This window comes from Trachypithecus francoisi, unplaced genomic scaffold, assembly GCF_009764315.1.
Source record: "Trachypithecus francoisi isolate TF-2019V2 unplaced genomic scaffold, Tfra_2.0 Lachesis_group1, whole genome shotgun sequence".
Lineage (NCBI taxonomy): Eukaryota > Metazoa > Chordata > Mammalia > Primates > Cercopithecidae > Trachypithecus > Trachypithecus francoisi.
Window position 1 is genome coordinate 2,237,669 of NW_022681454.1, and position 25,155 is coordinate 2,262,823.

Here is a 25,155-nt window from a genome sequence, read left to right on the forward strand (position 1 = left end):
CCCCAGAAAGCTGTGCCCACGGGCACAGGGAATGCACTCAGAGGTACAGCGTGCTTTGTAATGACAGCCACTTGGAAACAACCACACGCCTATTGGCAGTGGGACAGAGACACCAAGGGCAGCACAGTCCACAACAGAAAATTCCACAGCACTGCGTGACACACAGAAATACAGGTGGAGCTGCAATGTAGAAGGCTGGGTGAAAGGCTACATGTAAATCATGGTTTACTTACAGTTCAAAAGCAAAGCTAAACGACATTGTTTAGGCTTTGAAGTGGGAAAGCTAGAAAGAAGAGCAACAATGAAAAGGCTACAAAAGCCAGGGTTACAGTTACTTTTGGCAGCAGGAAAGGGGTTCCCATAGGGAGAGCACACAGGGCTCTGGAAATTCAATGCTTTGAGCCAGGTGATGGTTATATTGGGGTTTCCTTAAACATTTTATTTTAAAGATGCTCCTGGCATGTGGTTTATTCAGACTTTTAAAAAAATTTGTGCAGATGTATGTGGTATATGAGAAAATGCGTTACGTGTATATAATGTGTGGTGGTCAAGTCAGGGTATTCAAAGCGCCCATCATTCGACTTCAATATCTTTGTGTTAAGTACAGTTATCCTATGCTGCTATCAAACACTGAATTTATTTCTTTTATTTTACTGTATGTTTGTACCCTTTAGCCCGCTTCTCTTCATCTTCACCCTCCCTACTGCTCACCCTCCCCAGTCTCTGTGTCTATTTTCCCACTCTCTATCTACATGTGTTTTCTTAAGAAAACTGAAGTAGATCATTTTTATGTATTTTTTCATGCATCTTTACACATCTCTGTATTTTTATTTTTCAAGAAACCCAAGAATTCCTTCACCAAACTACAGGGGACAATGTCCCTGTAAGAAAAACTTAACTTTTGAGAAGGATCCTGAGGAGCCATTAAAGAACTCCCCGGACACACATGCACTAGATGCTGTCTAGGTCTTTTCAGTGCTTGGTTCTCTCCTGCAGGAGTCAGAAAGAGGGAGAAGAACTGTCAACATCAAACCAGGAAGAGAAGACAAGGAGAATCTACTCTAGACCTGCCACTGGGAACAACTATCTCATGTAGGAAAGAGATGGCCAGTACACACCGTCTGGAAAAATAACTTACCCCAAGAAGTGCTGACATCTTCTCCATCTCCTCTTTGTTCACCTGAATGGCGTGGCTTTCCATCACTGTGATTCAAAACCCAAACCAGATCATATTTGCATTCATGTATCCTTTTTACTAAATGCTAAAATGCTTCACTCCCTGATGAGGACAATAATGACTGCAACTGCCATTTACTCAGCACCTGCTGCATGCCAACCTCTGCACAGAATCTGTCAGGATCCCTGTGTCATACAGGCAAATGGGCGCATTGACAGAGCTGGCCTTTGAGGTGTGAGTGGGCGAGGGGACCGCAATGGCCAGCCTGGCCCTCCCCACACTGTGAATGCCCCCTGGCTGACGTGGTGCCCATCAGGACCTGCGTCAAAGGCAAAAGCAGAAGAGAGCCCTGCATCGGTTCTTGCAGGAAGGTTCTCAAGGTTATAAGGACAGCAAACCAGAATGAGAGACAACCACTAACACATAAAACATCTGGAGAAGCCTACTCCTCCTGGGCCAGGCAGCACAGTAGGGATCCCATATGACCGAAATGTCAGAACCTCTAGTCTTTCCACACCAAGGGGGAATGCAGTCCAACCCCTCACTACAAACAGAAAGGGAAAATAATAGGCTTGCTACCTCTCTGGTGCCCATGAGATACACTATCTACTCCTAAATAAGGTACAGAGAAATATTCATCCCAAACAATGTGAAGAACCCTCTAGAAAAATGGCTGTACTTCATCTTTATGGTAACTTACCTGCCAAAATTGGTATCAAAGGAAGCTCCAAAGTACAAAATAGCTGCCATAAACCATACTCCTGTTTAATAGGAAGAAATAATATCAATGTCAATTTAAATATTATTGTATCTACATTTTATTGAAAAGTCTATTTTTTTTTTTTTTTTGAGACAGCGTCTTGCTCTGTCGCCCAGGCTAGAGTGCAGTGGTGCGATCTCGGCTCACTGCAACCTCCACCTCCTGGGTTCAAGCGATTCTCCTGCCTCAGCCTCCTGAGTAGCTGGGACTACAGGCACTCCCCACCACGCCAGGCTAATTTTTAAACATTTTTGGTAGAGACAGAGTTTCGTCATGTAGGCCAGGCTGGTTGTGAACTCCTGACCTCAAGTGATCTGCCCATCTCGGCCTCCCAAAGTTCTGGGATTACGGGCAAGAGCCACTGCACCTGACCAAAAAGCCTACTTAATTTTGTTGAGCTAGAATAAAGGAGACCCCTATCATGAGCATGGCTGGTCTCCTACCCAACTTCTACCCCTCTTGCTTGCTCTTCCCAATAAACCTATTTCCCTTAAGTAGGCTATTTTACTACCAAGATCTGGTAGAGATATTTAGAAATATAGATAGGTTCAAGTCAAACATTGGAAGTGGCAAAAAAGAAATAAAAAGTAATATCTGATAGGCCAAGCCCCATCCTCAATTTTCTTTACTCTTTTTCATTTTTAAGATTGATTTAAGCATTTGTGGACTTTTAGACTACCATTTTAATTTCAGAATAGGCTTACTGAATTCCCAAAATTTGCCAATAATTCTCATTGACTTTTCACTGCCACTGTGGATTAATTTGGGGAACATTAGAATCTTTATTCCAGGCCACCTCCCCTGAGAGCACAGAATCTCTATTTATCTGGGCCTTCCTGTGCTCTTCATGAGTCTCATCATTTTTATTTTTCCTGCTGCCATGAGAGAGTCCCAGGCTCCATCTTCCAACTCTTGCCCTCATGTTCCCTCCTGCCCCTCCAGACCCATTCTCTGCCCTGCCCTTGCCCATAAGGCGGGGCAGGCCCCTCTAGGTCACATCACCCGGGCCACTCCTCTGCCTTCAGATTGGGCACTGAGGACAGAAGGGAGGGAAACGGGCTGAGGTACTGCCTGTCCCTGGAGGCTTCTCCTTCTGGCTGGTTCCCTTTGCCCTTCCTGGCCTCTGGACACAGTTCCTCCACTCAGCACTTCTTGGTTGTTCATTGCAGTGGCTGTCTGCTTCCCAGGAAGACTCTCGTTGAGTGAAACTACGTCCATCCCACTATTAATCAAAATCAATGCTCAGCTTTTACGTTAACTATGGCACTGGAAACATCCCACTGAAAGAGGAGGCTCTAAAAAATATTACAATTGTTTTCAACCTAGAGAAAGCATTTTTAAAACTTCAGGACTTATCATTCTAGACTACCCTTTTCTGAGTAATGCACAGGTTAATTTGTTCTTAGAACTCAATGTTTCGTTTTCTTCACATTCAAACACAGTGCGGGGTTGCTCCCTGGGAGTGCGGGTGCAAATGAAAAGACATCTCTTGTGAGCCTCTGTCAGCCAGAAATTATAATAAAATGCCTTGCCTTCAGTTTAGAGCAAAGGTCCATTGTAAGTCTGTAGAGTATCTTCAGGTTGTCACGTACATTCTGATTCTTTAAAAGAGCAAAAGTATTTTTAAAAATCAGATAAACTTGGTGGCAGTACTCATCACAGTCTGGAACTGACATGACTCGAAAACTGTTTCCTAGTAAAAGCCCATGAGGTTTTCAATGGCAGATGTCATGTATGTGGTAGTATCACCAAACGCCTCAACTGGACAAGTTCCTGTCTGTAGAAAGTGCTTCTACTGTGCAAGTGCAAGCTATCCATAGTTGGACACTTCCTCCCAACCTAGGGTATTTCCTTATTTTACAGATTGAGAAACAGAATCACAAAGAAGCCTAATGTCTCAGGTGCAATGATTAAATGGTAGTAGGGAGAGGAGAATGCAGACCTGGCCTCTCTGGAGTCCACAGCTCCATTCTCTCAGCCTTACCACTTTGTACCCACGCACAGCTGCTGCCACGCTCCTCACTTACCCCTCCATTCTCACCCCAGGAGATGCACACAGAGGCCCTGGGAGATGACAAACAAAGGTCTGTGTTCGGCTGACAAAGAGGAAGATAGGATGAGATGCGCCCCTCAATACAGAGTCTAATTATCCTTCCCCTAACATGGAGCACCAGGACCTCTTCTTCAACACCCCATTCTGTCAAACAAATCCCCCAACTCCAGCCCACTCAGACTCAGTTTTCTGCTAAAGGCCTGAGATTAGAGTGAACATCCCATGGGACGAGTGGCTAGCCGCACACCACCTGGCATTGTTTTCTAGTCATCTTGGTTGTGGCTCTCCTGTGAATGTCGGGAGAACATCCTATGGAAGAGTCCCTCCATGTCAAGTTCTTAACTGCCACTTGGGAGAATCTACCTGGCTGCCTGCAGGAGCCTTCCGCACCCAAAGCTGACCATGTGACTCCTAGTCTGAATAGCCCCAGGACAGGCCCGGCTCCCTGGTATGGCGCAGCTGCATGAGGAGCCCCTACATTTTCTCTGACTCCCCACAGCAGGCACTGAGCTGGGGATATTTGCTTCATGTACTTCATCCTCACAGATCATCTATGATGTGAAGATTTGTACCAATAGGGGAATAGCAATTCTCCTGCCTTAGACTCCCAAGTAGCTGGAACTACAGACACCCGCCACCATGCTTGGCTAATTTTTATATTTTCAGTAGAGACAGGGTTTCACCAGGTTAGCTAGGTTGGTCTTGAACTCCTGTCCTCAAGTGATCTGCCCACCTCGGCCTCCCGAAGTGCTGTGATTACAGGCATGAGCCGTTGCGCCCAGCCTGAGACCCAGGGCATTTCTGACCATCCTCTCCACATAGACTGAAAAGTGGCCATCCCCTAAGACGGGCGGATCACGAGGTCAGGAGATTGAGACCATCCTGGCTAACACGGTGAAACCCCGTCTCTACTAAAAAATACAAAAAACTAGCTGGGCGAGGTGGCGGGCACCTGTAGTCCCAGCTACTTGAGAGGCTGAGGCAGGAGAATGGCGTAAACCCGGGAGGCGGAGCTTGCAGTGAGCTGAGATTCGGCCACTGCACTCCAGCCTGGGCGACAGAGCGAGACTCTGTTTCAAAAAAAAAAAAAAAGTGGCCATCCCAGGACCTCTGGCACTGTGGCCACATCACCAGCACTAAGGATCTATCAACGAGTGACTTTCTGTTCATGGAGCAGGGGACACTGACACCAGAGAGTCGTCTGGAAGAGTCACACTATGGACAGATTTCCTAGGAACAGGTGCCATGGAAGAACAGCCATCACCCATCCTTATTCAACATTCTCCACCAGAAACGCCAAGGTCAGGACTATTTGTGCTGAATAAGTGAAAATGAATGATGACAACATTCTTTTTACTATTAGGATATCAAAAAAATAGAAAAACTTCCAGAAAAAAAAGGATGTATTAAGGTCAAGAAAACCTTATCTTAAACAACTCACCACAATATTTCTTGAGGAATTTCCATATGTGCTGTTCACTTTAACCGTAATGGATTTTTCACAGTATTTTTCTACTAAATCTTCAAAAGAGGGTACGGCATCACTAGGATCTATAAGCCATGCAGCAATTCTGGGATCTAACCCTACAAAATCAGCAACTGAAGAGAAAAAGGTCATTCAGTCATCCCAAGAAAAACCAATAGTTGTTTTTCCTGCTTTGACAAGGTTCTTAAGTTCAAATGAATAATAGTAGTATTATCATCCTCTCAAATTATAGAGCTAAGGACCAAAGTGACTCTCCATCATTCTCCAGAATTTAGAACCTTCGATAAGGCAGCCTCGATGAACCCAAGTCCCACATGGCCCATCTCTGTGGGTGTCATATTAAAGAGGTAGATTTCACGTAGCCATAAAGGAGGGACTCCAAGCTCACTTGCAATTTGGATCTCTCAAAAACATGTTAAAAGCTGTCGAAGTCAGTGTGGTGGGTCATGCTTTCTGCCTCCCCTCTTCCTTGCTCCTCTTTCCCTCAGGCATCCTCTCTGCCAAGTTCTGCCCTCCTCCAGCCTCTTACTGGGCTGTCTTGCACCATGGAGTCTGGAATCCAAGCCTCTTGAGCAAAAGGAAGAAGGGTGGGAGTTGCCTGAGCACACATGACACCCTCGTCGCTGAGTGTTGAACAGGTAGTGTGTGCAAGGCAAAGACACTTTGGCACTCTCCCTTGTGGAAGATCCACAAGACAACTAATCTGCAGTGCCTTGGTACTGCATAAGGAACACCAGGTCTGGATTCTGAATCGCCCTCTGAGCCTGGGAGGCCACCTCGCCCCTTCAGTGTTAGTTTCTTCATCCAAAAACTGGGGGGAAAGATTACTGTAATTATCTGAGATACACATGAGAAAACGCTTTCTAAAAAGTAAACATGATATTTGCTAAACAAACAAGTGTTTGTACCAGAACACTTTGGACATGAAGGAAGAGTCATAAAAGGATGGAGAGCGGGTATAAATTAATAGACAAACTAAATCCTAAAGTGACTGCTTTTTAAGTTACTTTAAAATTTTGAATTGTGCCATACAAAAATAAGGAGTTTGCCTTCAAATAAAACTATAGTCTTAGATCATATCACATTAAATATTATATGTTCCAGCATCTTTAAATTATACCCATCTAAGAGATTTATATTTACCAAAGCAGCCAGTATTATGACTTTCTCACTTGATAGCTAGGAAGTCTCTTAATGGCACATTTAGAGCTCTGGATTAGAGAAGTCGGTGGTCCTCTGGCTGCCTGCCACCTCTGTCAGCAGCACATGATTTTCTACAACACTGTCTGGTGACGTGGACTGACCCAATAGGACTATTTCATTCCACTTCCCTTTTCAGTGCTCTAACGTTTCAAAAGTAATGGTTATCAACATATATTTTTAAAAATCCTTGGGGAAGCTCTGACAGTATAAGAACGCTCTGGGAGATGGTCCCTATAATCTCTTGCAACTGACAAACTGAAGCCTGCCAGGACAAATCCCACACTAGGGAGAAAATGCCAGTAGCTGAAAAAGAAATGCTAACAAAATGAGATTTAAAACAAGTTCAGAAAATTAAGAAAGAGTAAAAGTTATGAATAAGTAAATAAATCCGAATTATATACTTAGAAATTAGGTGACTTAGAAAAAGAAAAATTATACAAAAAAATGACAGAATCCAGGAGAGAAAAATTTTTTAAAAAGACATTTCAGAAATAAAAACTAAACTGGCAAGACACAAACGCAAATAAACATAATAGCTAACTACTTAAAGTAAAAAAAGATTTAAAAAAGGGAATTTTTTGTTTGTCTGTTTTGTTTTATTTTTTTGAGACGGAGTCTTGCTCTGTTGCCCAAGCTGGAGAGCAATGGCACAATCTCGGCTCACTGCAACCTCCGCCACCCAGGTTCAAGTGATTCTCCTGCCTCAGCCTACCAAATAGCTGGGATTATAGGCCCCCACCACCACGCCCAGCTACTTTTTGTTTTTTTAGTAGAGATGGGGTTTCACCATGTTGACCAGGCTGGTCTTGAACTCCTGACCTCAGTTGATCTGCCCACCTCAGCCTCCCAAAGTGCTGGGATTACAGGCATAAGACACTGTGCCCAGCCAAAAAAGAGAGTTTTTTTTTTTTTAAATAAAAAAGAATCAAGTCCAACAGAACTTAAAAATAAAATAAAATGAAATTTTAAAAAAAATCAAAAAGAAATGAAGAGACTGAAAATGGATTCTGGACAAAAAAATGATAAATATGGGCCAGGCGCGGTGGCTCAAGCCTGTAATCCCAGCACTTTGGGAGGCCGAGACAGGCGGATCACGAGGTCAGGAGATCGAGACCATTCTGGCTAACTCGGTGAAATCCCGTCTCTACTAAAAAATACAAAAAACTAGCCGGGCGAGTTGGCAGGCGCCTGTAGTCCCAGCTACTCCAGAGGCTGAGGCAGGAGAATGGCATAAACCCAGGAGGCGGAGCTTGCAGTGAGCTGAGATCCAGCCACTGCACTCCAGCCTGGGCCACAGAGCGAGACTCCATCTCAAAAAAAAAAAAAAAAAGATAAATATGACAAAAAGATAAATATGAAAGACAGACAAGAAGATTCAACATATGAAATAGGAAATCAAAGGGAAAAAAACAAACGAACACAGCACTAAACACTATAATTCAAGATGACTTTAGGCAGGGTGCGATGGCTCATGCCTGTAATCCCAGCACTTTGGGCGGCCAAGGCGGGCAAATCATGAGATCAGAAGAGGCAGATCATGAGGTCAGGAGATCGAGACCATCCTGGCTAAAATGGTGAAACCCTGTCTCTACTAAAAATACAAAAAATTAGCCAGGTGTAGTAGCGGGCACCTGTAGTCCCAGCTACTCAGGAGGCTGAGGCAGGAGAATGGTGTGAACCCGGGAGGCAGAGCTTGCAGTGAGCCGAGATCACACCACAGCACTGCAGCCTGGGCGACAGAGCGAGATTCCGTCTCAAAAAAAATAATAATAATAATAATAACTTTAAACTACATAAAGACATATACATAGTCAACACTGTATCGTATTGACACAGAATAGACCTACAGATCAGTGGAACAGAATTGAGAGTCTAGAAATAAACCCATACATCAGTGGTTGGTTGATTTTCAACAAAAGTACTAAGAATGGTGTTAGATACCAACAGTGGGTTGAATTGTGGTCCTCAAAAGATAACTCGACCCAGAATCTCAGAATGAGAACTTATTTGAAATAAGGGCCTTTGCAGATATAATTATGGTAGGAATCTTGAGATGAGATCATCTTAAGTTAGGGTGAGCCCTAAATGCAGTGATGGGTGTCCTTATGAGAGACGGAAAAGAAGGTGACATATAGAGACACACAGAGGGAAAAGGCCACATGAGGATGGAAGCAGAGACTGGAGGGATGTATCTACAAGTCAAGGAGTGAAAAGGACTTCCAGCCACCACTAGAAGCTGGAGGAGAGTCACAGAATGGATTTTCCCTCAGACACTCCAGAAGGAACTGCCAACACCTTAATTTGGACTTCCAGCCTCCAGAACTGGAAGAAAATAAATTTGTTGTTTTAAGCACTCAGTTTATGGTAATGTTACAGCAGACCTAGCACACTAATACAGACCCCTACCTCACACCATATGCAAACATTAACAAAAAATGGATCATAAGCCTAACCTCAGAGAGAAAATGATTAAACTTGTATAAAAAAATATGAGTAAATCTTTCTGACCTTGGATTAAACAATAATTCTTAGGTTTGACACCAAAAACACATATGACAAAAGAAAACACAAATAATCAGATTTCCTTAAAAAAAAAAAGAGCGCTTCAAAGGACATCAAGAAATTAAAAGACAAGTCACAGATTGGGAGAAAGTATTTGCAAATTGCATATCTGACAATAAACTCACATTAGAATATAAAAATAATTCTTTCAAATAAACAATAAAAAGACAACACAATTTTTAAATGGGCAAAATATTTGAACAGACATTTCTCAAAAAAAAGATATAAAAGTGGCCAATAAGCACATGAGAAGATGTCCAATATCATTAGGCATCAGTATAATACAAACCAAAACCACAAGGATGTAACACTTCACATCCACTTGGATGACTAAAATAAAGATAGATAAAAAACATGTATTGGGCAAGGATGTGGGGAAATTACAATGCTATATACAGTGCTGGTTAAAATGGTGCAGACCTGTTGGAAACAAGTTTGGCAGTTCCTCAGAATGTTAATACAGAGTACAACATGACCCAGCAATTCTACTTCTTCTAGATATATACCCAAGCAAGTTGAAAATATGTCCATGCAAAGACCTGTACACCAAAGTTCACAGAAGCATTAATCATAACAGCCAAAAGTGAAAACAACTCAAATATCCATCAACTGATCATGAATAAACAAAATATGAATATTATTCAGCCATAAAAAGGAATAAAGTACTGATATATGCTACAACATGAATGAACCTTTAAAACACTAGGCTAAAAACCAACAACAACAAAAAACTACATCAGGCTAAATGAAATAGGCCAGTCACAAAAGGCCGCATATTGTATGATTCTATTCATGTTAAATATTCAGAATACACAACTCCAGAAACAAAAATCAGCAGATTAGTGCTTGCCAGAGTCTGAGAAAGGGGAGATGGGGAGTGGTTGCTAAGGAGTACAGGGTTTCTTTCTGGGGTGACAAAAATGTTCTGATATTACGTAGTGGTGATAGATGCACAGTTCTGTGATTACTTAAAAAACCCCTGAATTGTACAGTTAAAGAGTGAATTTTATGGTATGAATTATATCTTAATAAAACTGCTATTTTTTAAAGCTATACCAAAAAGCTATTTACAAATTTTTTTTTTCTTTTTTTTGAGACAGAGTCTTGTGAGATCTCTGCTCACTGCAACCTCTGCCTCCCAGGTTCAAGTGATTCTTCTGCCTCAGCCTCCTGAATAGCTGAACTACAGGTGCACGCTACCATGCCTGGCTAATTTTCATATTTTTAGTAGAGATGGAGTTTCACCATGTTGCCAGGCTAGTCTTGAACTCCTAACCTCAGGTGATCCACCTGTCTCGGCCTCCCAAAGTGCTGGGATTACAGACATGAGCCACCGCGCCCAGCCAAAGTTTTTTTTTTTTAAAGGTACATACATATATTGGAAAACTGATCCAAAACAGCCAACACTAAGACACAGTCTAGTAAAACAACTAGACTTAAAAAAAAAAAAAAAGAAAAAGGAAAACAAAACAAACAAAAACTTTGGGCATTCCAACAAAAAGACCAAGTCACTAATTAAGTAAAGAGAATCAGAGTTTCACCACACTTTCTGAAAGCACCACTTTATGCCAAAAAACAAGAGTATAGCATATTTTAGAAACACAAAGAAAGATGTAAACCAGTGATCTTATATACAGCCAAACTGACCTCCAAGTACAAAGGATTCTTCGTTATGTTTTAAAGGAGATGAATAAGGTTAAGTAAAAACTCTGTCATCCTGAACATGAATTAGATTATCAGTATGTACTCATGTATATTTTATCTTTAAAAATACAAACATCTTAGCCTGGTAACAAAAGTCAACCTAATAGTGAGGTATACACCCAGTGACCAATTCTGGTCTCTAAATGCCATTTTCACTAAAGTAATAGGGCTTCTTGAAGAAATGGTTAATTTCAGGTCTAGGGCAGGAAATGCACAAGATGACCTGGAAACATCCTACCATACCACAAATCAAGGAAGATGCCCAGATTACTAGGTTTGTATGACAAAGACTCACCTAACTCATCAAAGATCATGTGCAATGTGTCAAAACATATCAAATATATTTAAATTCATATACTCATAATGATACTAAAATGAAAAGGCTTTTACAATTATCACCTTTTGGTGATTCTATGAAACAATTCATTATTTTGAAAATAGGTAAATAAAGGAAAATAATCAAATTTTTATCTTGACTTTTCTATATGAAGTATACTTAGGGTAACCAATAGATGATAAAGGGGGATTTCTTTATGTAAGTATTACAGCTAATAAATGAAGAAAGCATAATAGATCTTAAATATCACCATGTTGCAATTAAGGAACCTAGACAATGACAAGCAGTAGCTTCTAACATCACAAAAAAAGGTAAACATCCACACATTATATACCTCCCGACGAATATATACAACACTTATGTAGTCTTACTCTCCCAAAATCTAACCTGAATCTGATCAAGCATCTGGATCTAACTGCCAATTTACAGGAAATAGAAGAGAGAGAACATATTAAATGACAAGGAGATGTGCTCAGTAAAATCCAGACTGTGAGAAATTCTACAGGACAAACACTCTGGTTTCTTCAACAACAAAATAACTGCAAGGATGTAAGACAGAGGAAGGGAGAACATATAGAAAAAGAGGCTTAAGAAATACAAGCACACCTGGCTGGGCATGGTGGCCCATGCCTGTAATCCAAACACTTTGGGAGGCCGAGGCAGGCAGATCACCTGAGGTCAGGAGTTCGAGACCAGCCTGGCCAACATGGAGAAACCCGTCTCTACCAAAAATATAAAAAACTAGCCAGGTGTAGTGGCACGTGCCTGTAATCCCAGCTACTCAGGAGGCTGAGGCAGGAGAATCACTTGAACCTGGGACACAGAGGTTGCAGTGAGCCAAAATTGCACTCCTGAACTCTAGCCTGAACAACAGAGCAAGACTAAAAAAAGAAAAAAAGAAAGAAAGAAAGAGAAAAAAAAAGAAATACAAGTTATGGGCTTTGGGCCCCAGTTAAAACAAATTGTAAAAAACAAAACAAATAAAACAAAAACAGTTATAAAACAACTAGGGAGGTGCAAACACTGACTAGATATCTAATAATAAAAAGAGATCATTGGTAATAGAGTGATGTTACCAAAATGGTGGAATACAAGCAAGCTGGCTTCACTCTCCTTCACAGAAAAGCAAAAACCAATATATAACATCAAGATTATCACCAGCAATATCCCAGAACCCAAATATAAGATGACACAGTTTCCAAGGCCACACAGAAGTGAAAAAACTCCATGCAGACAGTAAGAGAATCAGACTTTATGTCCCTTCCCCAATCTGCCAGTCACCAAACATGTAGAAAAATTTCCCTCAATTCAGTGACTAAACTGGAAAAAGTGAGACTGAGGTGGACAATCAACTTTCCCATCATCTTGGGCCCCCTGGCAGGAGACCCCTTCCTGCCATAATCCACAGGAAGCATCATGAGTGCCTGAAGGGAGAAATATCCCTGAGGAGAGCCAGAAATGGGCTGTGGTTGAGACTAGCAGACACTCTCCTCTGTACCACAGACAGAGAAGACACCAAACCAGAAAGGCTGGTCACGAGGATCATGTTGTAGGAGGTAGATCCTACAGGTCCCCTGGGCATGAACTCCCAGCTAGCCTTCCCATACTGCGAGGTATATACCCTTAGGGACTTTCCTCACCAGGGATAGGGAGCGCTCTGAAGTTTGCTAGAGCCGAGGCACACCTGGGCTTAAGGTGCCATCTAGTGCTCAAAAGGAAGCAAGGACCTAGCAAAAACGAAAAGATATTCAACAGGTATATTGAAAAAAATTTCTGAGCAAACATATCCAATAAAAAACCAAAACAAGCCAGAAAGAGAAGATTAGAACAAAAAACTAATCCTTCAATGCAAAGAAATAGATGTACATTCACAAGAAATAACAGTAAGTGGGGAACCATGACCTCCTCAAACCAGACAAAGCAAGGAGCCAGGGACTGACCTTAACAGGAGGGCAATAGGGAAGCTCTTTGATCAAGAATTCAAAACTGCGGTATTAAGGAAACTCAGTGATCTCTAAAATAACACAGAAAACCCAGAAATAATCAGAAAAATTTAATGGAGGCTGACATAATTTTAAAAATCAACAGAATCCTGGAACTGAGAAATATATTGCTGAACAGAAAAATTCATTAGAGGCTCTCAACAGCAGAACGGATCAAGTAGAGAAAAGAATCAGTGAGTCTGAAGATAGGCTACTGGAAAAGACACAGAGGAGAAAAAAGAAAAGGAAGAAGAGAAATGAAGAACACCTATAAGATATAGAAAATTGCCTCAAAAGAGCAAATCTAAGAATTATTGATGTTCAAGATGAAGCAGAGCAAGAGCAAGGAGTAGAAAGCTTCTTCAAAAAATTATAACAGAAAACTTCCCAAATCTTTTTTTTTTTTAGATGGAGTCTTGCTCTGTTGCTCAGGCGGAAGTGCAATGCTTGATCTTGGCTCACTGCAACCTCTGCCTCCTGGATTAAAAGTGATTCTCCGTCTCAGTCTCCCGAGTATCTGGGATTACAGGTATGTGCCATCATGTCCGGCTCACTTTTGAATTTTTAGTAGAGACAGGGTTTCACCATGTTGGCTAGGCTGGTCTTAAACTCCTGACCTCAAGTGATCCACCTGCCTCAGTCTCCCAAAGTGCTGGGATTTTAGGCATGAGCCACTGCACCCAGCCCAAATCTTGAGAAATATATAAATATCCAGGTACAGGAAGGCCAGAGATCACTAAACAGATTAAACCCAAATAAAACTACCTTATAATTACCCAAATATAACTACCCTATATTATACTACACATATAAAAAACAAACCCCCAAAGGTCAAGGACAAAGAAAGGACCCCAAAAACAGCAAGAGAAAAGAACAAATAACATATAAAGGAGCTCCAATTCATCTGGCAACAGGTTTCTCAACAGAAGGAGGGAGTGGGATAACCTATTCAAAGTGCTGAAAGAAAAGAAAACTGCCAGGCTTGGTGGCCCACACCTGTAATCCCAACATTTTGGGAGCCCAAGGCAGGAGGATTGCTTCAGGCTAGGAGTTCAACAGCAGCCAGGACAACATAGTGAGACCCCTGTCTCTACAAAGTCAAAATAAAAAAATTATCTGGGTATGGTAGAACACATCTGTAGTCCCAACTACTTGGAAGGCTGATGCAGGAGGATCACTTCAGCCCAGGAATTTGAGGTTACAGTGAGCTATGATCGCACCACTGCATTCCAGCCTGAGTGACAGAGTGAGACCCCATCTCCCCACCACCCTCCCGCCCAATAAAAAGGAAAACAAAACAAAAGACAACTGCCAACCAAGAATTCTGTGCCCAGCAAAGCTATCCTTCAAACATGAAAAAGAAATAAAGCCCCAGACAAACAAAAAATTCATCACCACCAGATACGTCTTCCAAGATATGCTAAAAGGAGTTCTTCAAACTGAAAGAAAAAAACACAAACATACGAAAAGAAAACATTTGAAGGATTGAAACCCACTGGTAAAAGTAAATACACAAACTCAGCACACTCTAACACTGTAATTGTGGTATGCAATCCACTCATAACTCCAGTGTGAAGATTAAAAGATAAATCTATAAAAAACAGTAACAGCTATGGCAACCTGCTAAGAGATGGGCCATATAAAAACACATAAATTGAGGCAACAAAAAGTCAAAATGTGTGTAGGGGATGGAATTAAAGTGTAGAAGTTTTTTAGTTTTTCCTTTATTTGTTTGTTTCTATTCTTTGTAAATAAAGGTAAGTTGTCATCTGTTTAAAATAACTTGTTACAAGATTTTTTTGTAAGCCTCCTTTTTATCTGTAGTGTATATATTATCGGTTTTTGTAACCACAAAGCAAAAACCTACAATAAATACACACACAAAAGAAAGCAACAAATTAAAAAGATCCTACCAGAGAAAATCACTTAACCACAAGTAACAAAATGGCAGTAATAAGTCCTCACCTACCAATAATATTGAATGTAAATGGACTAAATGTTTCAATTAAAACACATGGAATGGCTGATTGGATAAGGAAATAGTTATACAGATTTACACAGAATAAAAGTGAGGGAAAGCAAGAATTAATATTGCTAAAATATCAATGTTACCGGCTGGGTGCAGTGGCTCATGAGGTCAGGAGATTGAGACCATCCTGGCTAACATAGTGAAACCCCATCTCTACTAAAAATACAAAAAATTAGCCGGGCATGGTGGCAGATGCCTGTAGTCCCAGCTACTCAGGAGGCTGAGGCAGGAGAATGGTGTGAACCTGGGAGGCAGAGCTTGCAGTGAGCCAGGATCGTGCCACTGCACTCCAGCCTGGGTGACAAGGCGAGACTCCATCTCAAAAAAACAAAACAAAACAAAATCTACGTTACCTAAAGCAATCAAAGAGTCAATGAAATCTCTATCAAAATACCGATGACATTCTTCATAGAAATAGGACAGAAAGGCCAGGCGCGGTGGCTCACGCCTGTAATCCCAGGACTTTAGGAGACCAAGGTGGGCGGATCACAAGGTCAGGAGATTGAGACCATCCTGGCCAACATGGTGAAACCATGTCTGTACTAAAAATACAAATATAGGCGTGGTGGCAGGTGCCTATAGTCCCAGCTACTTGGGAGGCTGAGGCACGAGAATTGCTTGAACCCAGGAGGTGGAGGTTGCAGTGAGCCGAGATCACACCACTGCCCTCCAGCTTGGCAACAGAGCAAGATTCCATCTCAAAAAAATAAAAAATAAAAAAAAAATAAAAAAAATAGGACAAAAAAAGCCTAAAATCTGTATGGAACCAAACACCTTGAATAGCCAAGCAATCACAAGCAAAAATAACAAAGCTGGAGGAATCACACTACCTGACTTCAAACTATACCACAAAGCTATAGTAACCAAGGCAGCATGGTACTGACATAAAAACAGACACATAGACCAATGGAACAGAATAGAGACCCCAGAAATAAATCAACACATTTACAGCCAATTCATTTTTGACAGGCTCCAAGAATATATATTGGGGAAAGGTGCTGGGAAAATCACATGCAGAAGAATGAAACTAGACTCCTATCTCTCACCATATACAAAAATCAAATCAAAATGGATTAAGGACTTAAATCTAAGAACCTGAAACTATGAAACATCTGGAAGAAAACACTGGGGAAATGCTCCAGGACATTTGTCTGGGCAATGATTTTTTTTTTTTTTTTTTACTAAAACTTCAAAAGCATAGGCAACAAAAGCAAAAATAGACAAATGAAATTACATCAAGCAAAAGCTGTACAGCAAAGGAAACAATGGAGTGAAGAGACAACTCACAGACTGGAAGAAAATATTTGCAAACTATCCACCTGGTAGGGGGTTAATAACCAGGATATAAAAGGAACTCAAACAGTTCAACAGGGGGAAACATGATTTAAAAGAGGCAAATTATTTGAATAGACATTTCTGAAAGGAAGATATACAAAAGGCCAACAAGAATATTTAAAAATGCTAAACATCACTAATCATAAGAAAAACGCAAGGAAAATCACAATGAGATATCATCTCACCCCAATTTAAAAGGACTTTCATCAAAAAGATAGGGAATAACAGATACTGGTGAGGATATGGAGAAAGGGGAACCCTCATACACTATTGGTAGGAAAGTAAATTAGTACAGCCACTATGGAAAACAGTACGTAGGTTCCTCAAAAAACGAAATAGAGCTACCGTATGATCCAGCAATCCCACTCCTGGGTATATATTCAAAAGAATCAAAATATTCAAAAGAATCAACATATCAGAGCAATATCTGCATTTCCATGTTACTGCAGCACTACTCACAATGCCAAAATAAGGAATTAACCTGAGTGTCCATCAACAGATAAATGAAGAAAATGTGGTATATTTACACAATGGAATTACTATTCAGCCATAAAAAAGAATGAAATCCTGTCATTTGCAGCAACATGGATGGAACTGGAGGTCATTATGTTAAGTGAAATAAGCCAAGCACAGAAAGACAAATATCGCAGGTTCTCACTCACATGTAGGAGCTAAGAAAGCAGATCCCATGAAGGTAGAGTAGATTGGTGGTTACCAGAGGTCAGGAAGGGTAAGGGGGTGGTGGGTGGGATTAAGAGTAGTTGATTAACAGTTGCAAATATATTGTTAGGTAGAAGAAAGAAGACCTGGTGTTCAGTAAATCAGTAGAGTGACTACAGTAAACAATAATCTATTGTATATTTCAAAATAGCTAGTAAAGGAAAATTCAAATGTTTCCAGTGTAAAGAAAATATAAATGTTTAAGGTGACAGATATCCTGATTACATGGATTTGATTATTACAATTACACACTATATGAATATATCAAAATATCACAAGTCCCCCTCCAAAAATGTATATCTATTATGAATCAGTAAAATTTTTAGAAAAAAAAAAGAGAAAAAGATTATTGGCTATTTTGCTCGGGGGTGGGTAGAGATGATGGTGTTGTTTTAAAAACTGAATCTCACATTTTAGTCATACGATTGAAATATTTAGAGATGAATCATATGATGTTTGGGTTTTGCTACAAAGTATTCAGGAGGTGGCAGTTTGGAAGTATGGGGAGTTATACAGCAAAACATTGGCTGGAGCCAGGTGTGGTGGCTCACTTTGGGAGGCCGAGGCGGGCAGATCACAAGGTCAGGAGTTCAAGACTAGCCTGGCCAGCATGGTGAAACCCCGTCTCTAATAAAAATACAAAAATTAGCCATTCATGGTGGCGTGCACCTGTAGTCCCAGCTACTCGGGAGGCTGAGGCAGGAGAATTACCTGAACCAGGGAGGTAGAGGTTGCAGTGAGCCAAGATCATGCAACTGCACTGCAGCCTGGGTGACACAGCAAGACTCCATCTCAAAAAAAAAAAAAAAAAAAAAAAAAGATTGGCTGGAAATTGATAATTGTTGAAACTGGGTGATGACTACTTTTGTATATGTTAGAAATTTTTGACAATAAAAAGGGTTTTTTCCAACCTTTTATTATGAACATTTTCAAATATACAATTTGAAAAGAATTATATAGTGAACATATATGTCCACCACCTAGATTCTACAATGAATATTTTTGCTATATTTTCTTTACCACTTATCTGTCCATCTAATTGTGTGTTTTTTTGTTTTTTTTTTCTCCTGAGACAGCGTCTCACTCTGTCCCCCAGGCTGGAGTGCAGTGGTGCAGTATCAGCTCACTACAACCTCCACCTCCTGGGCTCAAGCAATTCTCCTGCCTCAGCTTCCTGAGTAGCTAGGATTACAGTCATGAGCCGCCACGCCTGCCTAAATTTTGTATTTTTAGTAGAGATGGGGTTTCACCATGTTGGCCAGGCTGGTCTCCAACTCCTGACCTCATGATCCACCCGCCTCAGCCTCCCAAAGTGCTGGGATTACAGGTGTGAGCCACCGCGCCCGGCCATGTCCATCTAGTTTTTAAAAAGTTATAAAAAACTTTACTATTTTAAGCGAGGTGCGGTGGTCATACCTATAATCCCAGCACTTTGGGAAGCTGAGGCAGAAAGTTGGCTTGAGGCCAGCAGTTTCAGACCAACCTGGGCAACAGAATTGGACCCCATCTCTAAAAAAATCAAAAAACTAAAATATATATGTATATTTAAAATCTTCAGTATTTTAAATAAAAGGTAGGTCCTATATTGTTTCAATGTTAATTACTCTGGACTGTAGTTTAATTCTTAGAAAGTTTATAAGCTATTTGTGGTAACAACAAATCTCACTGACCATGCTACATAAGTTAATTCTTTCCTATTTTAAATTATGAAAGTAATGTATACTTGTAAAAATTCAAATAACCTAGAAACATGGAGGAAAACTTCCTCCCCATGCCTAGGGCCCATGAGGAGGCATATCAGTCTGTGTGGCCAGGTCCCCCAGGAGTTGTGTGACATGGCTGCCCTCACCATTCTCCCATTGATAGGAGGAGTCACAGTTGAAGAGTTAAATTATAGAGAGAACAAAAAATATAACTTACCATGCTTCCAACTGCCATCATTACCAAAAAACTGCAGCACTATTCTCACAAAATCCTTAGCATTAAAACAAATAACAGGACATTTACATTTCAGTGTTTGAAATAGCACGTTCCTAGAAGATGAAAAGAAATTCACTGATTTAAACATTAACTTGGAACTTTCAACCTTGGAAAAATATTACTACTACTCAACGAATAGCTACCACTTAGACAGCACATACACACATTAACTAAAGAATTCCAAGAGGCTTGTATTATTTATTATCTGCATTTTACAGGTGATGAAAGTGAGACACAGAGAGACGAGGTAAGGTACCAAAGGTCACACAACTGTCAAGTGCTTATCCCTGGGTAACATCCCATTACCTGTAGAATAAGACCTACTCTGGGCTCTTTATAGCCAGGCCCCAAGATGACTCTCTAGCCCATTCTCCCAGAGCTCCCCTCAAACATTCTACTCTCTCATCGCACTCAATTCCCTTTCCTCCACCACCAGGCTGTGCCATGTCCTGCTCTGCTCCTGGGACACTGCATATACTGTATTCTTGACTACAATTCTCTTCCCACAGTTTTCACAAACTGTTCAAGGGCCATCTTCAGGAAGGTATGCCCTAATTCCGCAGGCAGGGGGCTGCTCCCTCTTCTGTATCTCTTCTGTATCTCTTCTGTACCCCTGCCCACACATGTAGTACAGTGGGAAGCACACTTGCTGTATGATAAGGTACCTTGAACATTTGTTCTCTCTATTATACCATGAGCACTTTGAATATGGGATTCACAATTGTTAAAATTGACTGAATACTTACCATGTGTCAGATACCATGCTGAACACTTCGTAGCATTGTGTGTGAAGTAATTGCTGCATTGAAACCTCACCACAATCCTATCTGGCATGCACTAGAACCATTTTACAGATGAGAAAACTTAGTCTTGAAAAGCTTAAGCAATTTGGCCAGGGTTAAATGACTAACAAACGGCAATGCTGGGATCTGAGACCGTATCTTCCTGCTGCCAGGGCCCAAACTCTAAGCTACCAAAGCCATCAATGCCTCTTTATAGTAAATGTTCATTAATACATTAATGAAGATTTCTTACCTGGCAAATTGTTGATGTGCCTCCTGTTCTTGGTCCCAGAAGGCCGAGGTTCTTTGGTTAGAGCTGAGGAAGAAAGAAATCAAGAGCCTAATGAGCTTTGCACACTTAGCCAAACTGCAGTTAGATTTTGCTTGGACTTGTTCCACAGAAAGACATTTGTAGGCTTTTTGTACTTTATGTGATTTCACCTTGGTTTCCCTTGAAAAGGGCAGCCAGGATCGTAGGGAGGGTAAAGTGCTAATAACACAGCTTCAGACCTTGGCTTGGCTGGACGGGTGAGGAGGGTGTCCAAGATGGAGTAAAGAGCTTATGAAGGAGAAGAACTGAGGCCATGGAGCTCACTTCCCGTTGCTGCTCCTTCATCCTTGAAACTCAAGAGTTCCATGATAAGGTAATCTATCAACTACACTATCTTCTGCTAATAAGAGACTAACTGATTTTTATCTTGATAAAACAAACAACAAAAAGAATACCTTGTAAGTAAAATGGTAATTAGCGAGGCATGGTGGTGCATGCCTATGGTACTAAAGTCCTAGCTACTGGGGTAAGGTTGCTGAGGAGGGAGAATCACTTGAGCCCAGGAAGTTGAGGCTGCAATGAGTCGTGATCACAACCACTGCACTCCAACTTGGGCAACAAAGAGAGACTCTGGCTCTTAAAATAAAACATGTATATATGTATATGTATATACGTGCATACACACATATATATTTACATATATAAAAGCTAGATTTGAGGCGTTCTCATCTGTAAAATGGAGTGAATAAGGTATAACATACAGAGAGAATGTGAAGGTGAAGGGAGAGTGTGTATGTGAAAGGCCTTGCACAGGTCATTTAATAAATGTTATTAAACATGTTTTGTGCAAAAAAGTATGTGTATTAATTTAAATGTGATTTATTTAAATTTATTTTGAATCTCAAAGATATAATCATAGGATTGGGATTATTATTTCCAATTTATGGTACTTGAGGCAATGTATTAATTTGATTGTCCTAGAACTTATAAAAATTAAGCCTCAACATTCATTCATTCAATAATATTGAATAAATACTGATTAAACACTTGCTTTGTAGCATTGTTCTTAGATATTGGGGATACATTAATGAACACACTACCGAACACAAATGAAAGTCATGTATGTGGGGTTAGCAGTGCAGTACCATCTCATGTAGGGTGGTCAAGGAAGGTCTGATAAGGTAATTCTTTTTTTTTTTTTTTAGCTTGGTAATTCTTTTTTATTTATTTTAGCTTGGTAATTTTTTTTGTTGTTGTTTGTTTGTTTGTTTTTTAAGACAGGGCCTCACTCTGTCATCCAGGCTAGAGTACGGTAGCACAATCATAGCTCACTGCAGGTTCAAACTGCTGGGCTCAAGTGATCCTCCAATATCAGCCTCTGGAGTAGCTGGGACTATAGGCACATGCCACTGTACCCAGGTAATTTTTAAATTTTTTGTAGAGATGGGCTCTCACTATGTTGCTCAGGCTAGTCTCAAACTCCAGCCTCAAGCCATCCTCCCACCTCAGCCTGAGCCACTGTTCCTAGCCAAGGTAACTCTTGAGGAAAGACATGAAGGATAAGGTAAACAAAAGCCTGGTTGGTAGAGGAAAGTTATTGACAGAAAATTTTAGCCACTAAATGTGGAAGAAATGATAGAGTTAGAAAAATCACCATCTTACTAGCCATAATTAAATAAGTGATTTAGATGATCCTCATCAAAGGACAAAACCATTAAGGGAAAGTTTGGGGGAGAAGTTTATAAGGAAGGGCTCGTGCTGACACCACCTGAACCCGCTGCTCCCTCTCAGCACCATGAAAACTGGGACAACCCAATTGCATCACTAAGGGAAGTCAGGAGGACACCAGTTAAGTCTGAATTTCAGAAAAATCATGAATAATTATTATCTGAAAAAAATTACATATTTTTTAGAGATGTATTCTTCTAGTATAAGTATGTCCCATGCAATATTTGGGACATACATATACTAAGAAATTAGTTATTTATCTGAAATTCAAATTTAGTGTCCTATATTTGAATTTGTTAAATCTGGCCATCCAACTGCATCACAGATGGAGTATGAAGCTTACGGCTCCACCTAGGAAGTGCTGCGCAAAACACGTTGGACCCAAATAATCAAGCATTTAGAGCTAACTCCAGTTTACAGAAAATATGGAGAAGAGGAGACAGAACAAGTTAAAGAACTTCATGATGAGGCAAACAAATGAATCCAGGACATGGGACCTCCTCCAGGACAGGGAGAGGGGCTGAGGGATGCTCCAGATTAGAAAAAACTAGAGACATGGCCACCCAATGCTATGTCCTGATCCCAACAAGTCAACTGTAGAAGGACATTTTTGAGACAATCAGGTAACTTTGAATTTGGACTGGATATACAACTTGTTAAGTTTTAAAATGGCACTGTGGCTCTGTAAAAACAAAACAAAACAAAGCCCATAGTTTTTAGAGTCATGAGAGGGCAAAACAATAGGTTGGGATTTTCTTTAACCTCAGTCCTCTCCCCCTTCCCCAGGAAAGGGACAGATGAAGGAAGTAAGGAAAAACCTTTGATAATGTTGGCTTGGGTGGATGCGTATACTACTCTGTACTTTCGTGTTTTCAGTTTACTTTTTGTTTGTTCAGAGAAAAACATAAAGGAATGTGGCAGCAAACCATGCAGCTATTTGGGAGAATGCTGCAGGGAGGGATGGTGGCACCAGGCCCTTGGGCAGAGGCGCGTAACACATGGTCAGGAACAGCAAGGAGGTGGGAATGCACTGAGAGGCCGGGAGAGAGGAGGGGTGAGGCTGAAGACAGCAGAGGGGCCAGAGTAAGCAGACTTTGAGGGCAAGGGCCTTCACAGGTCCTGTGGCTTTTCTACACTTGATCTTAGCCAGAAGGTCTAAAGGCAGTGATTTTGGGTTTTCCTCAGAGTAAAGCAGGAGTTGTTTGAGGGTTTGGGGCAGGGAAGTGATGTGATCTGATTTATGCTTTAACAGGCCAGCTCTGGGTGCTGCACGGAAAACAGACTGAAGGGGCAGGTGGAAGCAGGAGTCCAGTGTGGAAGTTCTTGTGATCCAGTAGGAGGTAACAAACTGCGCCGAGCAACAGCAACAGAGTGGATAAGCAGAGGGCAGATTCTAGCTACACTTGAAGGCAGAGCCAATAGCACTTGCTGAGAGCTTGACATGGTTTGTGGAAAGTAGAGAGAAGTGAGAGTTAACCCCAGGACTTTTTGCCTAAGCTCATGGAGGGATGACACTGACTAAGACAGCCAGGCCACAGGAGGCAGGGTCCAGGGAAAACAGGAGTTCAGTCTGGACATGTTTGCCTAAAATGACCACTAGATGTCCAAGTGGAAAACGTCAACTAAATTCAGAAACATCATCCAGATATTAGGGCTCTGTCCTCACAAGGGCTCTCCATACGCTAGACCTGACCAGTTGTTCTTTAAAGAGAAAATTACATAAAAAGAAAATGAAGGGTTCTGTTGGGAGCTGAAAGCTATGTTTGTCACACATTGTCCCCTTCTCCCCAAAAGTTACCTAAAATCACCCAGAGCCCAGTGAGCCTGTATGAAGCATGGAAAGGCTAGTAATGGGGCCCAGCTTCCTCCGGAGCTGCCTTAATCTTCCAGGGTGGCTAACTGGCCTTAAATCAGAGGGCTGGGAAGGTAGTGGATACCTCCATTTGAGGCAGGAGCCTAAGTCATGTGCATAACCTAAGCAAAGAAACAGTGAGGAAGAGTACAAGATCCATCCCAGAAACGGTTTTTGAGAATCCAGAAGGGGCGGCAGGAGTAACCCTGCCTGCTCTAAAATTCTGTGATTCTAAGAGGGCCAGTCCAAAGAGGTGAGACAGGTCTTGCCTCTTTCCACAGACATGGAGCTTTGAAACTAGTCCCATCCTTGGTGGTATTAAGGACAATTTATTGTTTGCAGGCAGTGATAACTTTGTTTTCTAATGCTGTGAATGAATGAACAAGTATGATAAGGAAAATCATCTGGGACTCTGCCAGTGACAGGGGATTTTCAGGGTCTGGGGTTGATGCTTTTCTCCCTAGCTTCTCATTGTGAAGTTGCTTCAAGTCCTAGAGCAGGCCGCTCCCACAGAAGAACGGAACTCCATTCCGGATACTCTCTGGGAGAGACAGGGCCAGTATTTGCAGAGATTTCTATCACTTGGATCCATTTTATTTTCATGTGCCCATACAAAACTTCTAAAAGTTTAAACAATTAAAACTGGACCTTGAAAAAATTTCCATTAGTATAAAGCAGGCATGTAAGTAGGGTGTGAGTCCATGCGTGAAGATTTTTTACCAGGCAGGTTGTCGATGTGCCTCCTGTTCTTGGTCCCAGATAGCAGAGTGCTCTATTTGAATGTAGATACATGGATCATTCGACACAAAGCCCTCCAGGACAGGACCACAGGCCAGGGCATCTGGACAACCATGGCCACCCTCTGCTTGGTGCTTGAGTAACATCACAATTCCTCTAACAGAGGAAACAGGGGTCTGTGGAAACACAACAAAATAAATTAAACCTAGACAATATATCTGTTGTAGAAAGATATACATTTTAAAATTAAGCAGAGAGAACAAGAAAAGGCCTAAAATTAAACTTGAAAATGAATGGCTTTTTAAATGACAGTTGAGGCCAAAATCCGAATCCATGACTTTACGCTCCAAATCTGGTCTCTACCCTCTCCAACATCATGATGGAAGTCTCATCCAGGGCAATATGAAAGGAGAAAGGAATAAAAGGCATACACATCAGAAAGGAAGCATCATACTT

The 25,155-nt window shown here is 41.2% G+C and overlaps 1 protein-coding gene across 2 annotated transcripts in view; it reads right to left on the minus strand.

Annotated features, from left to right (window-relative positions):
• The window catches only part of POLN (DNA polymerase nu), a 165,959-nt gene that overhangs the window by 94,549 nt on the left and 46,255 nt on the right, over window positions 1-25,155 (minus strand). Inside the window, exons 5-11 of one of the 2 annotated variants that reach the window (XM_033213481.1) lie at window positions 24,682-24,875; window positions 20,364-20,426; window positions 19,269-19,381; window positions 5,432-5,589; window positions 3,470-3,538; window positions 1,878-1,938; window positions 1,139-1,203 (exon numbers count right to left, since the gene is read on the minus strand). In XM_033213481.1, coding sequence (XP_033069372.1) covers window positions 1,139-1,203; window positions 1,878-1,938; window positions 3,470-3,538; window positions 5,432-5,589; window positions 19,269-19,381; window positions 20,364-20,426; window positions 24,682-24,875 — 723 coding nt within the window. The remainder of the gene's footprint in view (window positions 1-1,138; window positions 1,204-1,877; window positions 1,939-3,469; window positions 3,539-5,431; window positions 5,590-19,268; window positions 19,382-20,363; window positions 20,427-24,681; window positions 24,876-25,155) is intronic. The other variant, XM_033213480.1, reaches the window with a different exon arrangement.